Source organism: Halichoeres trimaculatus, unplaced genomic scaffold (genome assembly GCF_033239565.1).
Source record: "Halichoeres trimaculatus isolate MK-OKI-2021-1 unplaced genomic scaffold, fHalTri1.1 fHalTri1_scaffold_12, whole genome shotgun sequence".
Classification (NCBI taxonomy): domain Eukaryota; kingdom Metazoa; phylum Chordata; class Actinopteri; order Labriformes; family Labridae; genus Halichoeres; species Halichoeres trimaculatus.
The window spans coordinates 8,272,601-8,291,725 of NW_027437190.1; the positions used below are offsets into that span (position 1 = coordinate 8,272,601).

The following is a 19,125-nucleotide window of genomic DNA, read 5'->3' on the forward strand; positions in this document are numbered from 1 at the left end:
GGACCAGACTCTTCGGGACCTGGATCTGCTCCCAGCTGCGTGTCCTTGAAGAGTGACTGGTCTGAGGGTCGACACATTGACTTCAAAGATTGCCCAAAGTAAAGTTTTATCTTAGTGTTTTCACCAGAATTCAAACTTGAAAAAATGTGCAAAATTTCAGCAGCCCTCAAACCTGGAAGATTTTCAGTCCTTATGTTTATATATTGGTGTTTATGAATCTATCAGTGTCAAACATCAGGGACTGGAACCAACTGGACCTGGACCTGGACCCAGCTGTGTGTCCTTGAAGAGTGACTGGTCTGTGGGTCGAGAAATTGACTTCAAAAATTCCCCAAAGTAAAGTTTTATCTAAGTGTTTTGTTTTACCAGAATTCAAACTTTGAAAACTGTGGAGAATTTCAGCAGCCCTCAAACCTGGAAGATTTTCAGTCTTCATGTGAATTTATTGGTGTTTGTGATTATATCAGTGTCAAACATCAGGGACTGGAACCAACTGGACCTGGACCTGGACCCAGCTGTGTGTCCTTGAAGAGTGACTGGTCTGTGGGTCGAGAAATTGACTTCAAAAATTCCCCAAAGTAAAGTTTTATCTAAGTGTTTTGTTTTACCAGAATTCAAACTTTGAAAACTGTGGAGAATTTCAGCAGCCCTCAAACCTGGAAGATTTTCAGTCTTCATGTGAATTTATTGGTGTTTGTGATTATATCAGTGTCAAACATCAGGGACTGGAACCAACTGGACCTGGACCTGGACCCAGCTGTGTGTCCTTGAAGAGTGACTGGTCTGTGGGTCGAGAGATTGACTTCAAATCCTGTGAGATTAGTGTTGATAAAAGGTGAGACGTCAAAGGTAACTTCTTGTAGTATGAAACATTTGATCCTAACTGTAGTTGGTGTTTTCTCTGTGAAGGTGAACATGTTTCAGTCTTTGTGTTTCTATCCAAAAGCAGTAAACAGGACTGGAGGCTGGAAGAACTGGACTCAGCATGTCTCTTCATGTGTGTCCTGTGTTAATAAGGATCCAGCAGATAGTCTGTCACATGAACACTGTGTGTCAATCTGTTATAAACACCCCATGATCTTCTGTTTGTTCCACAGAGTTCAGAGATCAGAGGCTCCCATTGGTCAGTCTGTCCAGCAGCATCACACACATCTGGACTCCATATTGATGGTGTGTAAATGTACACACACAAACATCATCTCTGCCTGAATCCTCTTCACACTCAGTGTTTGACTGATTGAATTTCAGAGAGGTCAGACTCAGGCTTTATTTGCAGAGAGCAGAGTCTACAAATTGGGTCCAGTTTGAGCTTTAAACAACACAAAGACTTAGCTTCATGTTAATGACAGCTGCTGCTTTCAGCCTCATGCCAATAGACACAACAGGTCTAAAGTCACTGCAGACTTTTTCTGGATGAAAGCACACCAGGAGATTTCTCCAACATCAAGTTCATTTTATAAGAACTTGATTTCTAGTAGAAAAGAGCATCCACACACTGAGATGTGAAGCAGCTTTGTGATCCAGTCTCCATGCTGGACTCTGCAGACCAGCAGGCTTTCTGTCTGTCACACATGATCTGATTTTACCTTCTAAAGTTCAACCTGACATTTTCTTCTGTTCCAGCTGCTCCAGGAGAACATCATCAGCTTTGTAAAGAGTCAGCTGAAGGAGATCCACAGGGTTCTGAGTCCAGATTACCCAGAATGCTTTGAGAATCAGAGGGAAGATGAGAATGAAGAGCAGAGGAGGAGCAGAGAGGCCTTCCTGAAGATCACTCTGCACTTCCTGAGGAGAATGAAGCACGAGGAGCTGGCTGACTGTCTGCAGAGCAGTAAGAGGATTTGAACACATTTAACATGATGGAAAGAGGAAACAGAGACAACATGGGAGAGGTTTACATTTCAAACTCTGCTCTTAACATGATGCTCACATTTGGATCACATCTATGAGCTGTGACAAGCTGTTCACAACTGATGAGCTGAAGAGATTTCAGAAAGAAGCCAAATCAAATTCACCCTGAAACTCATTAGACTGATTGACACTTCAGATTATTCATTACATTTCTTTTTCCCTCATTCAGGATCTGCTGCTGCAGAGTGCAGGCGTAAAGTGAAGTCTGAGCTGAAGGAGAAGTTCCAGTGTGTGTTTGAAGGGATCGCTAAAGCAGGAAACCCAACCCTTCTGAACCAGATCTACACAGAGCTCTACATCACAGAGGGAGGGACTGGAGAGGTCAATGAGGAACATGAGGTCAGACAGATTGAAGCAGCATCCAGGACACCAGACAGAGCAGAAACTACCATCAGACAAGAAGAGCTCTTTAAAGGCCCACCTGAAAGACAGGAACCAATCAGAAGAGTGCTGACAAAGGGAGTGGCTGGCATCGGGAAAACAGTCTTAACACAGAAGTTCACTCTGGACTGGGCTGAAGACAAAACCAACCAGGACATCCAGTTCACATTTCCATTCTCTTTCAGAGAGCTGAATGTGCTGAAGGAGAGAAAGTTCAGCTTGGTGGGACTGGTTCATCACTTCTTTCCTCAAGCCAAAGAAGCAGGACTCTGCAGGTTTGAAGACTTCCAGGTCCTCTTCATCTTTGATGGTCTGGATGAGAGTCGACTTCCTCTGGACTTCCACAACAACCAGGTCCTGACTGATGGTACAGAGTCCACCTCAGTGGATGTGCTGCTGACAAACCTTATCAAGGGGAATCTGCTTCCCTCTGCTCGCCTCTGGATAACCACACGACCTGCAGCAGCCAATCAGATCCCTCCTGAGTGTGTTGACATGGTGACAGAGGTCAGAGGGTTCACTGACCCTCAGAAGGAGGAGTATTTCAGGAAGAGGTTCAGAAAGAAGAAGAAGCAGGCCAGCATCATCATCTCCCACATCAAGACCTCCAGCAGCCTCCACATCATGTGCCACATCCCGGTCTTCTGCTGGATCACTGCCACAGTTCTGGAGGACCTGCTGAAGACCAGAGAGGGGGGACAGCTGCCCAGGACCCTGACTCAGTTGTACATCCACTTCCTGGTGGTTCAGTCCAAAATGAAGAGCATCAAGTATGATGGAGGAGCTGAGACTGACCCTGTCTGGAGTCCAGAGAGCAGGAAGATGATTGAGTCTCTGGGAAAACTGGCTTTTGAGCAGCTGCAGAAAGGAAACCTGATCTTCTATGAATCAGACCTGACAGAGTGTGGCATCGACGTCAGAGCAGCCTCAGTGTACTCAGGAGTGTTCACACAGATCTTTAGAGAGGAGAGAGGACTGTACCAGGACAAGGTGTTCTGCTTCATCCATCTGAGCGTTCAGGAGTTTCTGGCTGCTCTTCACGTCCATCGGACCTTCACCGGACCTTCTGAACTCAACCTGATGGAAGAACAAACAACACCCAGGTGGCCAAAAACAACTAGAGACAAACCTAAACTGGACTGTCTCCATCAGAGTGCTGTGGACAAGGCCTTACAGAGTCCCAACGGACACCTGGACTTGTTCCTGCGCTTCCTCCTGGGTCTCTCTCTGCAGACCAATCAGAGTCTCCTGAGAGGTCTGCTGACACAGACAGGAAGTGACTCACAGACCAATCAGGAAACAGTCCAGTTCATCAAGACAAAACTCAGTGAGGATGTGTCTGCAGAGCAAAGCATCAACCTGTTCCACTGTCTGAATGAACTGAATGATCGTTCTCTGGAGGAGCAGATCCAACGGACCCTGAGATCAGGACGGCTGTCTACAGATCAACTGTCTCCTGCTCAGTGGTCAGCTCTGGTCTTCATCTTACTGTGCTCAGACAAAGATCTGGACCTGTTTGACCTAAAGAAATACTCTGCTTCAGAGGAGGCTCTTCTGAGGCTGCTGCCAGTGATCAGAGCCTCCAACAAAGCTGTGTAAGTGAATTAGTGAGACATTTAAAACTTGATTCAGTACATGATAACAGAAAACATTTGTTTTTTCTATTTACGTGATCTTCTTCAGGCTGAGTGGATGTAACCTGTCAGAGAGAAGCTGTGAAGCTCTGTCCTCAGTCCTCAGCTCACAGTCCTCCAGTCTGAGAGACCTGGACCTGAGTAACAACAACCTGAAGGATTTAGGAATAGAGATTCTGTCTGCTGGACTCAAGAGTCCTCACTGTAAACTGGAGACGCTCAGGTCAGTATGAAACTGAGAGTAGTAATCTTTCTCTGACAGAGGGTGAAATGGGCATTAGTGGCATCAATACATAGACTCCAAATTTACCTGAATTATTGGTCAGAATAGGTCAGGAAACCAGATGTCATCTTGAGTCTGCTTCATGGATTTTAAAAGAGGCTATGAGGACATTTGATGTTGATTGTAGCAGCACCTTTGGCTGGAATTGCAGGCTTACTGTCATGATGACATTGATCTTAAAGAGACTTTGAGGGAGATCTTTTTTAATCAGACTACAGCAACACCTTTTAGCCCAGGAGTCTCACACACACTATCATGAAAACTTGGCTCTTAACAAGGTCTGTGTTTGTATTGGAAATGAATTGAGATCAGGTCTTCTTTTTAACTCTATTTTTCGTTGTTCAAGGTATTTATCAAGGGTTACGTAACGCTGTTGTTAGAAACAAGACAACAAGCAAACTTTGTGCTGTAGTTGAGTAGCTGGCTAAATAGCGGTGCTCCAATGTATCTGTATGCAAATGAGACTTCGTCAGGTTGTACCGTAGTTTGATAGCTGTCTATATTCAGCTACTACAGCCTACTAGCTACTCACAACTCAATGCTCTCATACATGTCAGTAATGTGTAACAATAGTGAATCCTTGTTAAGTCCTGCCAGTGCTCATCTACCAAGCAGAGCTAATGTAACCTCACTTTCTATTTTATTGGTGGACTCTCTAGTTTGAATAGACCACCACTGCAGAGTAGCAGCTGAATGTGGTTCAGAATAAAATATATCTCAAAACGTTAAGCCCGTGTTTTAGCCTGTAGACTGTATAATAAATGGTCGTAGTCTCTGGGATGTCACCAATCTGTTTCTGAAACAGATTTTTGAAGGTTTTCAAGGTTTTTTTAAGAAAACATATAAAGATCCTCCAAAAAGGGTGGGTGCCCTGGGCTGCTGTTTTGAGTATAAGCATGGGGTGGATCCTTCTTTGGACCCACCACCTGCAGGAGGAACCATAAGGGTCAAGTGCAGTGTGGATTGGGCGGCAGACAAAGGCGGAGGCCTTGGCAGCCTGATCACCGGTTATTGAAATTGGCTTTTGGGACATGGAATGTCCCCTCTCTGGTGGGAAAGGAACCTGAGCTGGTGCAGGAGGAAGAGAGATGCCGGCCAGATATAGTCAGGCTCACCTCAAAACACAGCTTGGGCTCTGGAACCAACCTTCCCCAGAGGGGTTGGACTCTCTTCTTTGCTGGCGTTGCTCCGAGAGGCAGAGAGCAGGAGTGGGCTTGCTTATAGCTCCCCAACTCTCTGACAGCGTGACTTGGAGGGGCATGATTGAGAGGAACGGCTTTCCTGTTCTGGACCAGAGCGGTGTGTCCAGTTGTTGTTCAGTTTGTCTTTAACTAACACCATGTTCGAACATAAGGGTGTTCATAAGTGCACCTGGCACCAGGACACCCTAGGTCGCAGATCAAAGATCGACTTTGTTAGTTGTCTGTGGAACACCGGACGAGCTCTATACCCTTGCAAGAGTGCTAGAGGGGGCATGGGAGTTTGCCCAACCAGTCCACATGTGCTTTGTGCCACACTGATTCTGCTCATTACTTTTATGGACAGGATTTCTAGGCACAGTCAAGTGGCAGAGTGAGTCAGGATGTGGTCCTATAGGCCTCATCCAACACTGACCTCCAGCTTGCATTGGTGGTTTGCAGCTGAGTGTGAAGCAGCCGGGATGAAGATCAGCACCTCTTAGTCTGAGGCCATGGTTCTCAGTCAGAAAAAGGTTGACTGCCAACTCCAGGTCAGGAGAGAGTCTTTGTCCTAAGTGGAGGAGTTCAAGTATCTCGCGGTCTTGTTCATGAGTGAGGGGAAAATGGAGCGAGAGATTGGCAGACGGGTGGGGGCGGCGTCGGCAGTGATGCAGACGCTATACCGGTCTGTTGTGGTGAAGAGAGAGCTGAGCCAGAAGGCAAGGCTCTCAATTTATCGGTCAATCTACGTTCCAACCCTCATCTATGGCCATAAACTGAAAAAAACAAGATCGCGGATACAAGTGGCTGAAATGTTCTTTCTCCTCAGGGCTCAGCCTTATGGAAAGAGTTCAGAGCTCAGGCATTTGGAAGAGGCTTGGAGTAGAGCCACTGCTTCTCTGCATCGAGAGGGGGCAGATGAGGTGGTTCGGGCATCTGGTAAAGATGCCTCCAGGACGCCTCCCTGGGGAGGTGTGTCAGGCATGTCCAACTGGGAGTAGACCCTGGGGAAAACCCAGGACACGGTGGAGAGATTGTATCTATCGATTGGCCTGGGAACACCTTGGTATCTCTTCAGAGGAGCTGGTGGAAGTGGCCATTGGTCTTCACGGATGGCACTGCTGCCCCCGTGACCCAGGCCTTGATAAGCGGTGGAAAAGGAGATGAGCTGACACATATTAAGAGTGATAGGGATACATCAATTTGGAAATATCTTTGGGTTTTAAGGTGTGATTTGTAAGTGGAGAGACATGTAATGCAGTGTTTCCCATTAATTAATGAGACTGTGGCGGCCCGCCACAGTCTCATTTGGCCCCGCCACAGTCTCATATGGAGACAAAAATACGATCCGTCACTCTGTCAGACCATTACACAGCTGTACTTTCCTACCGCACGTAAACAAGAGAACAAGAGTGCGCGCGCACTGGTCACACTCGTAGACGTCACTCTTTACCTGTTACGTTTGGCGCGAACCAGATTCCAGCGAAGTTAGAGCAAGGCGTCTGACTCTGAGGTACGTGTAACTTCTTTTTTGGGCATTAGCGGCCATGCTAACTGCGGCCGTGGACACAGTATCTCACTGCGCTGTCTACCTCCCTTCTTGGGAAGAGGAATGGCTGCACCGCGCACGTCTCTGTTCAAGAGTTTCATTATCACAGCGCATTCAGAGTCAGTGTCAGGCACACAGTACAATTACCTGTACGATACCAACGAGCTGACGCGGGTTATTATTTCATAGTCTCCTCTCCTGGGGCCTACATTTATTACAGCGAAGTCCTCTTAAGTTTCACTTACGACGAAAAGGCAAAACGTGGATACGACCAACATTCTTTTCAGATCTATCAAACTCTGCATACACACGGCTGCACGCTATTCCCCGTGATAAATCACACCGCGACGAGAAAAGCTTGAATGTGGTGAGCACGCCTCCTTTCCCACCTTCAGCGCGCCCGAACTTTACCATATATGGTCAATGCAAATCAGTACGTGCATATTAAGTAGCCATGTGCTACTGCGATTTTTGTAGTGACGTCAGCGTAAGACGGTGAACACCACAGACGGAGAGAGCATGGAGGAAGATGAATTTCTCTCAAAGCCAGATACACAGAAATATCAGGAAATATCAGTCAGAAAATGATCTTGCATTGATTTAGGCTTCATTTTGTGATGAAGTGGGCCTCAGAAAATTTAGGAATCTTTATTTATTTAGACTATTTTCTGCAGTCACTATAGAAAAAAAACAGAATGAAAACACTACACTCCCAAATCCAAATAAGGGAGCAGAGAGAAGAAGAATCATAATCTGACCCTTTATCCCAAAAAATATTTTTTTAAGATGTTAAAACAATATAAAGGGTTTCTACTTTGCTTCCCTTTCACCTACTCACATCCTGGTGCTCTCTTTTCTTCATCAGCTTCAAACACACACCTCGTTAACTCAGGTGAGAGAATAACGGTAGGCTACAGCCTCAGTAGCCTGATAACGGATCACAGATCACGGGAAATAGTGTAAATATCCTGTTGTTGAAATGTTGTTCAGTAAATTGTTCAAAATATTGTGAGAGAGTGAGTTTTTGGTTTTGTTTCTGAATCAAATTGAAAATATTTCTGATATGCCTTTGTAAGTTCTTATTTATCAGTTTTTTGTAAGTTCTTATTTATCATCATGTCCATGGTCCCAAACTGCACTTACTGTAAGGGTGATACATCGCGCTTAAAAACGTACACACACATTAAAACCGCCGAGGGTCAGAGACTCCCCCACCACAGTCTCCTAAAATCCTGTGGGAAACACTGTAATGATCCCAATGGCTTGAGGGAGAGAGAACCAGAGATCGGGGGCAGCGCGGCTGAAAGCTCAGGGCCCCATTGACAAAAGGCAGGCAGGAGGTGTAGAGAGGAGCTTGGAGGAAGAAGATTGGAGAGTCCTGGAGAGTGTTTAGAGGTGTGAAGGAGATCAGAAAGGTATGGAGGTGTGAGGTAACTGAGAGGCTTGAGGGTGAGGAGGAGAATCTTGTATTTGATTGGTAGCCAGTGCGGTTAGTAAAGAACAGGGGTGACGTGATTTGCAGAGGGGTTTCTGGTTATGATCTGGGCAGCTGAGTTCTAGACCATTTGGAGTGTATGGAGAAGGTTGAGTGGTAGACCAGAAAGAAGGGAATTGCAGAAGTCTCAACAGGAGGTGACTGGGGTATTGACAAGGATGGCAGTGCTGGTGGGTGTGAGAGAGGGGTGGAGACAGTTCATGTTGCAAAGGTGGAAATATGCTTTTATTGATTTGAGCTTCGGAGGATAGGATACTGTCAAAGATGACGCCCAGGATCTTTACTGGGGGGAAGGAGGGACTATAGAGTTGTCAATGGTTATTGAGAATTTGGGGGACTTTCCCGGATTTGGTTTGGAGCCAACAAGGAGGACTTGGGTTTTGTTACTGTTGAGTTTTAGAAAGTTGTGCGTGAACCAGGATTTAACTTCAGCATAGCAGTTGTAGAGGGACGAGGGTGGCAGAATGGAGTTAGGCTTGGAGGAGAGGTAGAGCTGGGTGTCGTCAGCGTAGCAGTGAAAGTAAATTCCAAATTTCCAAAAGATGTGACCGAGTGGTAGGAGGTAGATGATGAAGAGAAGGGGGCCCAGGACAGGGCCCTGGGGGATGCCAGTGGTGAGTGGGTGACTCAGTGGGCCATCTCACTGACTGGGTGAGCTGTGATCTGAAATTTTTTATTTGAAAAAACTGAGTGTGACCAGAGAGGTATGATTTAAACCAAGTGAGGGGGTACCCGTAAAACCAAGAGAAGCAAGTCTGTCAATAAGAATTGAGTGAGAAATTGCATTGAGGGCGACACTTAGGTCAAGGAATGAGGATAGTTGAAAGTCCGGAACCAGCTGCAAACAGAAGATCATTAGGGATTTTGATCAGTGCTGTCTCAGTGCTATAAAGGGGACAGAAACCAGACTGAAACTTTTCAAGAACATTGTTGTCAAAGAGGCGGGAGTGGACCTGAGCTGTGACAGCTCTGTCAAGTGTATTAGAAAGAAATAGAAGGTTAGGTCGCCAAAGTTATTGGGATCAGCACCATGCTGTTGAGAATAGGAGCTATAGTAGCTGTTTTGAGGGATGATAGAACAACACCAGAGCTGAGAGAAGACTGGATGATCTTGGTTATCAGAGAGGACAGAGAAGGTAGACATGCTTTAACCAGGCTGGTAGGCAGGGAATCAAGCTGACAGGTAGTCAACTAGATTCCCTGCAACAAGTGCACTTCCTGTATGAGGTTTTTGCAGGTAAACGTGGTGAAATTGCAATGCATGACAGAACACTGTTTGTAGCACTGAACGTAGCCGTTTGCTAAATCACAGAACAAAATGAGTTTACAGAGTTTGCTTGTCGTCTCGCTTTTAGCAACAGCTCTATGTAACAACAAATAAATACATTACTATGTCGTGTTGTATCCTGTGAAAATTTGTCTGGAAAAGAGAAAAGTAGAGAATAAAGAAGATCTGATCTCCATTTGTTTGTATCTAAACAAACATGACTTGATAAGAGTAACATCAACATGACAGTGCTTGTCCAAATGCTCATGGGAAATAAAGTTTTTTATCCCATAAATGTCCTTGCTTTTCCATAGCTCTCTATATAGCTCTTACAGACTCTTTAAATGAAACTGATTCTAAACTGTTACACTTTGCTTTTTACATGTTTTTTTTCTAATCTCAGTCTGTCAGGATGTCTGATCACAGAGAGAGGCTGTGCTTCGTTGGCCTCAGCTCTGAGCTCCAGTTCCTCACACCTGAGAGAGCTGGACCTGAGCTACAACCATCCAGGAGACTCAGGAGTGAAGCTTCTGTGTGGTAAACGTGAGGATCCACTCTGCAGACTGGACACTCTGAGGTAAAGCCAGACAAGAGCTCAAAGACTGAATGTGAAAAGAAAACATCTCATTTTACATAAAAAAGATCTGTTTTTGTTGAAGCCTTTTCAGAGGACTGATGGACCTGAATCTGGGAACAGTTTTAGTTCTGATAGTGTCATGGCTCCGAAGGTGGAAATGTCAGTCAAACCGAAAATTCCTCAACAACTGCTGACTGTGCTGGGATCTATTATTATTCTGTGATTTTTTTCTGTCACACTTTCACCACTTTTAAACTCTCAGAGAGGACTCGTGTGAACATGACTTTAGTGTTGATGCTCCAATTGTTGTCCAGCTGTCATCATCATTCTGAAACCAGAAGACAAGATGTTTAGGATCATTCTTTTTTACACCTGAAACATTAAAAAGAGCAGACTACTTTGAAGTGACAGAACAAAGATAGAGCAGGATTTACCATTACTCATTTCAAAGAGAACATGAGAAGCATAACGTGGACTTTATGGATCCAAAGAGCAACAGGCAGCCTTTGCTTTTTGACGCTTTTTGTTCTTTTTCTCTGAGGATCCCCACACCATCAGAAAAAGAGACAGAGTGATGGAGACAGTTGGCTCAGAGGAGTTTCAGCCTGTTTCTCTGTCACAGGGACAAACTGAGGATCACTGCCTTATGTTGAGCAGCAGTTAGGACTCGTGTTGGACAGAACATCACTCTGACTGTGTTTCTTCCTCCAGGGTGGACCATGGTGGACAGCAGTGGTTAAAACCTGGTCTGAAGAAGTGTAAGTGTGGAATCAGTTTGACTCCTGATGAGCAAACAGCAGACTGTCAGCTAACAAAGAATGAAGCCTTCAGGTGTGTCTCATGATAAACTGCTGATGTGTTGTGTCTTTTTCTCTCCATCAGATTTCTGTGAACTCACTCTGGACTCAAACACAGCTCACAGAAAACTTGGTCTGTCTGAAAACAACAGGAAGGTGACAAGTGTGAGAGAGGATCAGTCATATCCTGATCATCCAGACAGATTTGAGTGCTGGCCTCAGCTGCTGTGTAGAGATGGTCTGACTGGTCGCTGTTACTGGGAGGTCGAGGGGAGAGGAGAGGTTGATATATCAGTAAGTTACAGAGGAATCAGTAGGAAAGGAGGCAGTGATGACTGTGGGTTTGGATTTAATCATAAGTCCTGGAGTCTGATCTGCTCTAATGAGCGTTACTCTGTCCGTCATGATAACATCTTAACAGACCTCCCTCTCTACTCGTCCTCTGACTCTGACAGAGTAGCAGTGTATGTAGACTGTCCTGCTGGCACTCTGTCCTTCTACAGAGTCTCCTCTGACTCCCTGATCCACCTCCACACCTTCAGCACCACCTTCACTGAGCCTCTCTATCCTGGGTTTAGGTTTGGGTTTGGGTGTTGGTTTCCTGGTTCCTCAGTGAGTCTGTGTTCTGTGTAGGAAGGAGGGTCTCCTCTCTGCATATTCACCCTCTGCCCTAACACAAACTTCAGCTGATTCTTTGACTCTTTATATCCTGCCATCATTACCAGTAGGAGAATTATCTAAGAGCAAAACTCAATGGAAAACTGACTTACTGCATTTAGCTTATGCACATTTGTCTTGCAACCCACCTGTCAGACTTTTCAGCAAACCCCTGTTGGCCTACTGTGACGAGCCGCAGACTGTGACTGGGAGTGTGGAGGCTGTTATTGGTGATGTGGGGAGAAGGCGCTGGGGCTGTTTTGGAAGAGTCCGGGAAGAGGCCAGGAGTGCGATCATCTGAGTTAAAAGATGTGGAAGTGGGGGTAGTTTAGTCCCTCGCTCAATTATGAGGTGGTCCTGGAAGATTCTGGAGAGGATTTGCGTGTTGTCAACATCGCCCTGCTTAAGGCATGCTACCCCTCTGCTGCAGAGTGGGGCAAACAGCAGCTCCGCCAAGTATTGGATATCTTTGCAGAAGAATCCAAAGATGAGGACTTTCCTGGATTTTAATAAGTTCTTGCCTGGTCAGTCTTTCATCAAGGGGAGGTAGATGTGACGAGCTGCTTCATTGCACCCTCCGGCTCCTTGTTACCTGTGTGATTGGCCGAAGACTTTGACTGGGAGCGTGCAGGCTGTTATTGGTGACGTAGGAAGAAGGCACTGGGGCTGTTTTGGAAGAGTCCAGGAAGAGACCAGGAGTGCGATTGTCGGAGTTAAAAGATGCGGAAGTCGGGGTAGTTTAGTCCCTCTCATGCATTCGAAAAAGACCCACAACCAACCTCCTCAGCATACTGCCGGATCAGGACACTAAAATGCACCAGTACTCCGTAATTCCTCCTTCAGATACTCTGACCGTCATGACTGGCTGACGAGACTGACTGACTGACTTTTTGGACTTATCTTCTGTTGTGATTAGTTGCTGTGAATGCAGCAATGCATTCACAGCATATGTTCTTCTGTGACAAAAAAATGTCTTCTTCTTCTTCTTCTTTTTCTTCATTCTTCCGCCCGCTTTTTTGGACCGCTAAAACTCCGACAAACTTCAACCGATTTTCACCGTTCAAACTTCAAAATGTGTGTTTCAGTGGGGACAAGGGGGCTATGACTCTTCAGAAACTTTACACAAATACTTTCCGAGATATTCAACGATTTACGAAATTTCGGTCCCATAGAGATGAATGCGAAATTTTCAAAATTTCCTCTTTTCAGGACATTTTTTCAGCCTGCTTCAAACCCTCCTCATTCAGTCATACATTCAGCTACAAACTCCATTCAAACTTCAAAACATTCAGCTATTTTTTGGCTTCATTCAGTGAGTTTCAAATGTTTCCTAGCATTCATAGTTTCTTCACAATGACCCTTCAAAGGTCATGATGCATTTCAGCTCTTCGAGCCGTTTAACATTGGTGTGTATTGGACGGAATGTTTTGGCTTAGAGTGGGAGATTCAAACGACTGAGCAGGGAGAGGGGGAAACAAAACCTGGAAAATTTCTGGGTAAACTGCTCTTTTGGTCACAATTTTCACTCCACATAGGCATAATATATGTCGAAATGGAGGAGGGCTTGTCCTGCTTCTGACAAAGTGGTTTTTTAAAGCAAAAGGATCGAGCACTTTTTCACAAAATGGCCAACTGTCATGAGAAGTTAAAAAAAAAACCCATATACCTCCATGTTAATTCTTGAGGGGTTTTCTCAGAGATCAGTAAAATTTCCCTCATCTATCTATCGCTCTCATGGGTTCATTTCTTGACCTTCATGTATGAAATTTAGATCGACAGCTTCCTCTGGGTCTCAGGATTCCTACGGTGTGTTCATTTTTATTCTAGCCCTCACGGTTTTGGCAAGGTGACAGGAGATTCGGACTCTGCTTTGCCACAAAATCTTCAGAAGATTACAGTAACAAGGGCAAAGTTCTGCACCTGCACCTGCTGCCCTTAACGAGCTGGTCACCGTGGAAACCTTTGATCTCATGCAGCTGTTTATAGTAACTCATCAAAACATTCAGGAACAATGACAAGCATGTGTGTGTTTATTTATCATTGATCACCAATGCAAAATCTGGCTTCAGAAAAGCCGCAGCAGACAGGTTTACATGATTGAACACACACACACACACACACACACACACACACACACACACACACACACACACACACAAACAGGGAAGAAAGTATCACACTTTAACAGCATTTGACTTCCATTTCCCTGAGTCAGCTCCTTATTTTCCTAGATTTTTTTCTTTAAATTTAAATTCCTTCCTTTAATTCTTGAATTGATTCAGCCATTCAAACTTTTAAATCCAATTTTAGATCACACTGATTCATGCTTCATGATCATTCTTTTTGTCAGAATTGCAAGCACCTTTACACCCTGATTTCAAAGGAAATTTATTGGGAATCAACAGACTCCACCAGCTCTCTGATGGCAGTTGGTAAACAATGATCACCATGGCAACATCTGGCTTCAGATGGGCCTCAGCCTACAGGCTTACATGGTTGAAAAACTCACACAGAGGACACACAGGATTACATTTTAACAGGGTTTAAGATAGCCGACTTGCATTTCCCTCAGTCAGGTCATTATTTCCATAAATGTTCTTTAAAATTTAATTCATTTCTTTAATTTTTGAATAGATGCAACCATTTCAACTTTAAATTCATTCATCCATTCCATTTGTTCGTCCATTCATTTCCTTTCATCCAAGAGTTCATGGCAGGCTAATTCAGCATTCTGCATTAGCAGTTGAGTGCCAGCTTTTCAGGAGTTCTTATAACAATTTTTAGACATATCCTCAGTCATTCATGTTCAGCATTCTACATTAGCAGTTGAGCACAAGCTTTTCAAGACTTCATTCAACCATTTTCAGACACATCTTCAGTCATTCATGTTCAGTACTCTGCTTCAGCAGTTCAGCGCAAGCTGCTTCAGCATTCTGCATTCACAGCGCAATTTCTTCAGAAATTGCTTTTCTAGTTTTTTTTTCTCCTCTCTTTTTTTTCCACTTTGGATTCGTTTTTTTTTTCTTTTTAAACAAGGAACAAACTGTTTTTTTTGTGTGTGTTTTTTTTTTTCCAAAAATGAACAGGGCTTGATGGTTTGATTATTCCTTGACAAACTAATTTTTGAACTGCAGACACCTGGAGCTTCCTTTCTACTAAAAAAATAAAATAAAATAAAGAAGAAAAAAAAAATCTAAAACGGTTGTGGACTGCACATGTGTGTTATCTGTCACTGTTGCGTTGGTGAATTTATTTCTTTTTTTGGGTTTGGACTTTATGAATTATGCATGATTGATTATGGTTTGGGCACGTGTCAGTATCCCAATGACGTTGTTTTGGTTTTATACTTTACATCCTTTGTGTATGGGTTGTGATAAGTGTGCTGACTAAAGAGACTAAACTGGACTCTTGTCTGATAATCTCTGACTGGCACCCCTATGACTTAAGAACCTTCTAACTACAAAACAAAAGAGAAGTCATCACTTAAAATCTACCAGTCTCACCACCAGTCCCCCATCCTGGATCATGCTCCTATTGCTGAGCTACAACTAGCAGCTGAGGGACACAGAAATATGAGTGAGCAGTACAACATGCTCAGGAGAATCTGATTGGTCAGACCAGCAAGAGCGTACCTCTGGCTTCAGATTTTTGGAGCATGGACAGAATGAAAGGTTGAAGTCAAACTGACTGAAAAAGGAGTCTGTGAAGCTTGGTGAGTGTTCAGACTTTTGGCCTGTTGAATACACACAAGATTCTTGTGATCAGTCAAGACCAGAGGTTGGACAGTTGGAACCCTCAAGCCAGTGGTGTTGCTCCTCTAAGGCCAATTGTGTGACTAAAAGCTCTTCTTTGCAAATATCTTAGGCCCTTGTTGCACTGCATCGTTCATCTGAAAACGCTGTGAAAAAATATGCATTTACACGGAAACGCCGAGGGGCTGAAAATGCTGTAGTGAGCATACCAGGCCTGTAGTCGGAGCTATAACTGTCTTGTCCAGAAGCCGCTTTGTGAGATCTCCACCAAAGTAGAGTCGGGCTGATCATCTGATGTATTGATGAATGCTAAGTGCAGAAGTGGAGCAACAGATGCTCATTTTGTATGAAGACAGTCAGCAGATACAGCTGATTGATCAGCACAAGCACAACATGGTGGTCTGCGACGATCGTAACAACAATACTGTTGTCCTGTTGTATGCGCTCGTGCAAAGCAGAGTGTGACGTCATTGTTTCTACTGAAAATGCCTGCTTACTGTTTACATGGCAACAGTGTTGGCAGCGTTTCAGAACTCTCTGGAGGCCATTTTCAAAAGTTTGCGTTTTAGGTCGACTGAAACGCAAATGCTAGGCTGAAACACAACAAAACTCTTGCATTTCACCCTGATACTGTTGTCCTGTAAATGGCCCCTTAGTTTCTTTCTGCTGTTAACAGCTATTTGAAGGATGCACATGGATGAAGCTTTCGGTCCTTCAGAGGTAGTTAAGACAATAACACACCCATTCCCAAACTTTCCTTGCAGAAGACCCAAAACATAAATTTGGTGTCCTCTCGGGTCCCAAACTCAACCTTCCTTTGTGCTTGACTATTCATGATCCTCCAATCACTACTTTTGGATACATTTCAACAGCTGTGATAAGAGGATCAACATATTAAGGAAAGCTTTGTCAAGAGGTCAATTTACACACACACTCACAGAATTTCATCACACAAACACATTAATCTATGGTCATAGTTTTCTATTTTTTTATTCAGTTTTTATTTAAATATCATTTTGACTTTTTGTTTTTAACTTCTTTTTATTCTTTGATTTTAAATAATTTTTTTTTAAATTTAGTTTCCATTAGTTATGATATGACTTTTAGTCATTTTTTGTATTCAGGTGAAAGTAACATTGGTTTTACTTATCTGTTGATCTTACACTACATTTAATGTTTTGGATTCATTTTAAAGAATAGAATAGAATAGAATAGAAAATACTTTATTCATCCCCGAGGGGAAATTCAGGAGTCACAGCAGCAATCAAGAAAACAAAAGTAAGAAAGTGTGCAAAAATGTCCTCAAGAAAATAGATGACGACATCCCGTCCACCACTCTCCAGCCCAGCCAGTCTCCACCTCCACAGGGTCCAGGACTGAGCCTCCCCAGCAGTCTGTTCAGTCTCTGTCTCCTGGATCCTGTCTGCTCACAGCAGGTGAAGCTCCTCCAATGTGGCGCAGGCGTCTGATGTCAGCTCCGTCAGCCATGTCCGTAAAAAGCACGAAGCCACTCTGCCCTCCAGCAGCCCCTCTGCCGCTGGGTTAGCATGGCTAGCTCGTCCATCCCACGGTGATAGATCCCACGTTCCCAACAAGTATGGATGGAAGGACAGGTTCACGTCGTCACCTCCCAGCTCACACCCGAGAACCAGCACGTTGTCCTCACCTCCTCTTCCTCACCTCGAGGGAAATCATCAAGCCCTACACTAGCATTAGCTGTAGCATTGACATGCTACAGGCTGCTAACAGCTAATTTCACATGTAAACAATGCAGCCATGGTTACATGTAGGATCTCCAGACAAACACAGGAGAAAAAGTAATAAAAATATCACTGAAGACACAAAAAGTTTGGTGTCCATGATCAACAATGAACCATACAAAGTAATGATCCACTCCAAATATAAAGATTACGAAAAAGAGACAAAAAATATAAGAAACAGACAAAGAAGAGAGAGCTGCTGCAACAGGCAGCTACTTGGGCAGCGCCTAGCCTGGAAAGGATGTGAAAGGATGTGTGGAGTAAATTTACAAGCAAAAATTAAGATGTAGATTCAAATTTCCTCAGCATCTCCACCTTAAATGATTGGATAGAATTTACCATCTGACCACCTTTAGCCTGTGATATAATGATAGTAACAGTCAGCCTCCTCACTGATACACAGCTCTAAACTCTCCTGATGAATGTTAAGGATACAGGATAATCGGGCTAATTTTTGCCCCAATCTCATCCTTGCAATCAAAGCCACTAAAGGCCCGATTGATGACGTCGTGTGGTTTTTCTGTGGTGTGGGGTGTATTAAGAGTGATTTCTTCTGGTCGGAGCTGCTCCCAAGGCCTCCGATTCAGAGGTAGTAGATAATGAACATGTTAAATATTTGCGACTAAAAATCCTGTAGTGTGTGGGGCACTCTGAGAGGAGCCGAGCAGGTACAGCGTGTAATGTCAGGTGTACCGGAGTAAAGCCAATCAAGACGCAAGCTGACTCAGCTGACTGACCAAAGAGGAAGTAAGAAATCTATATGTAATTCTTAAAACGACTTTACTCAACTCCAACTCGCATTGTTATTCAGCCCATATCCTCACCGCCTCCACAACCTTTTCCATAAGCCCTTTTGTGTGGTTTTTCTAGATTCTAGAATCCGAAAACAAACATCTTTGCTGAAGAAGCTGAAGCTCTGCTGAAGAATCTGTTAGTGTGTGGTGTCTTCAGAGTGCAGACCACACCCTGTAAGATCAGGAGAGAGAAATCTCGTGCGATCTGTCTTTGTTATAATCAAGTGCTGCCTTGGGCGCTCAGCGGACTTTTTCACAGTGGTATTTTGTATGTTTCAAAACTAAAAGTTTGATGTTGTGGATAATCAATATTATCTCCTTTGTAAATTGCTTCCTGCCTGTCAATCTGGCCGTGACTGATTAGATGGTGATTTTACATTATGTACCGTTTAGGTCATTGCGTTCTCAACATGCAGGTCTGCTTGTTGTACCCAGGGTCTCTAAAAGTAGTATGGGAGGTCGAGCCTTTTGTTATCAGGCTCCTCTTCTTTGGAATAACTTCCAGGTTGAGATCCAGGGAGGAGACACGGTCTCAACCTTTAAGAGTAGACTTAAAACTTTCCTTTTTGATAAAGCTTATTGTTAGAGCTGGGTCAGGTCTGAACCAGCCCTTAGTTCTGTTGCTATAGGTTTAGACTGTTAAAACTGACACACAGGGCTCCTGTTTCCCTCTTTTTCTGTCAGTCTAACTTCTAGGCTTAATGTCCTGTTATAGTTACTGACCATACACCTCTCTGGGAGGCTCTGAGTTTGTCTTGTAGGTTCCTTTGGATTAGTGATGTGGACGGCCTGCACACCTGTCAGACTCCAGCTGACACGGCTTTTTACAGTTTTACTGTTAAGTCTCAGCAAGTTGTGAGTGGAGGTTGCACTGTCCACAGCCACCCGCTAAATCTACTACAAGAGTAGACAAACAGAAAAAAAAGGCCTTAAACAAAAGTGGAGTCACTCAGTGGGGAGAAAACAAATGTGCAAGCGGAAAGTCAAACTATAAACTCTGTGTGTGTGTGTGTGTGTGTGTGTGTGTGTGTGAGTGTGTGAGTGTGTGTGTGTGTGTGTGTGTGTGTGTGTGTGTGTGTGTGTGTGTGTG

At 44.2% G+C, this 19,125-nt stretch overlaps 1 protein-coding gene across 1 annotated transcript; it reads left to right on the forward strand.

Annotated features, from left to right (window-relative positions):
• The first annotated feature begins 774 nt into the window (after positions 1-774).
• On the forward strand, positions 775-16,444 carry LOC141801126 (NLR family CARD domain-containing protein 3-like). Its single transcript, XM_074684059.1, has 8 exons — positions 775-835; positions 1,098-1,170; positions 1,624-1,831; positions 2,081-3,887; positions 3,976-4,149; positions 10,102-10,275; positions 10,987-11,033; positions 11,158-16,444. The coding sequence occupies exons 2-8, from the start codon at positions 1,168-1,170 to the stop codon at positions 11,703-11,705; spliced, it is 2,961 nt and encodes a 986-aa protein (XP_074540160.1). The 5' UTR covers positions 775-835; positions 1,098-1,167; the 3' UTR covers positions 11,706-16,444.
• The last annotated feature ends 2,681 nt before the right edge of the window (positions 16,445-19,125 follow it).

Bases quoted from the DNA above. Each gene is read 5' to 3' on its own strand.
- LOC141801126 (XM_074684059.1), top strand. The intron at 3,888-3,975 runs GTAAGTGAATTA...GATCTTCTTCAG, and splicing joins AGAGCCTCCAACAAAGCTGT to GCTGAGTGGATGTAACCTGT. The intron at 4,150-10,101 runs GTCAGTATGAAA...TTCTAATCTCAG, and splicing joins TGTAAACTGGAGACGCTCAG to TCTGTCAGGATGTCTGATCA.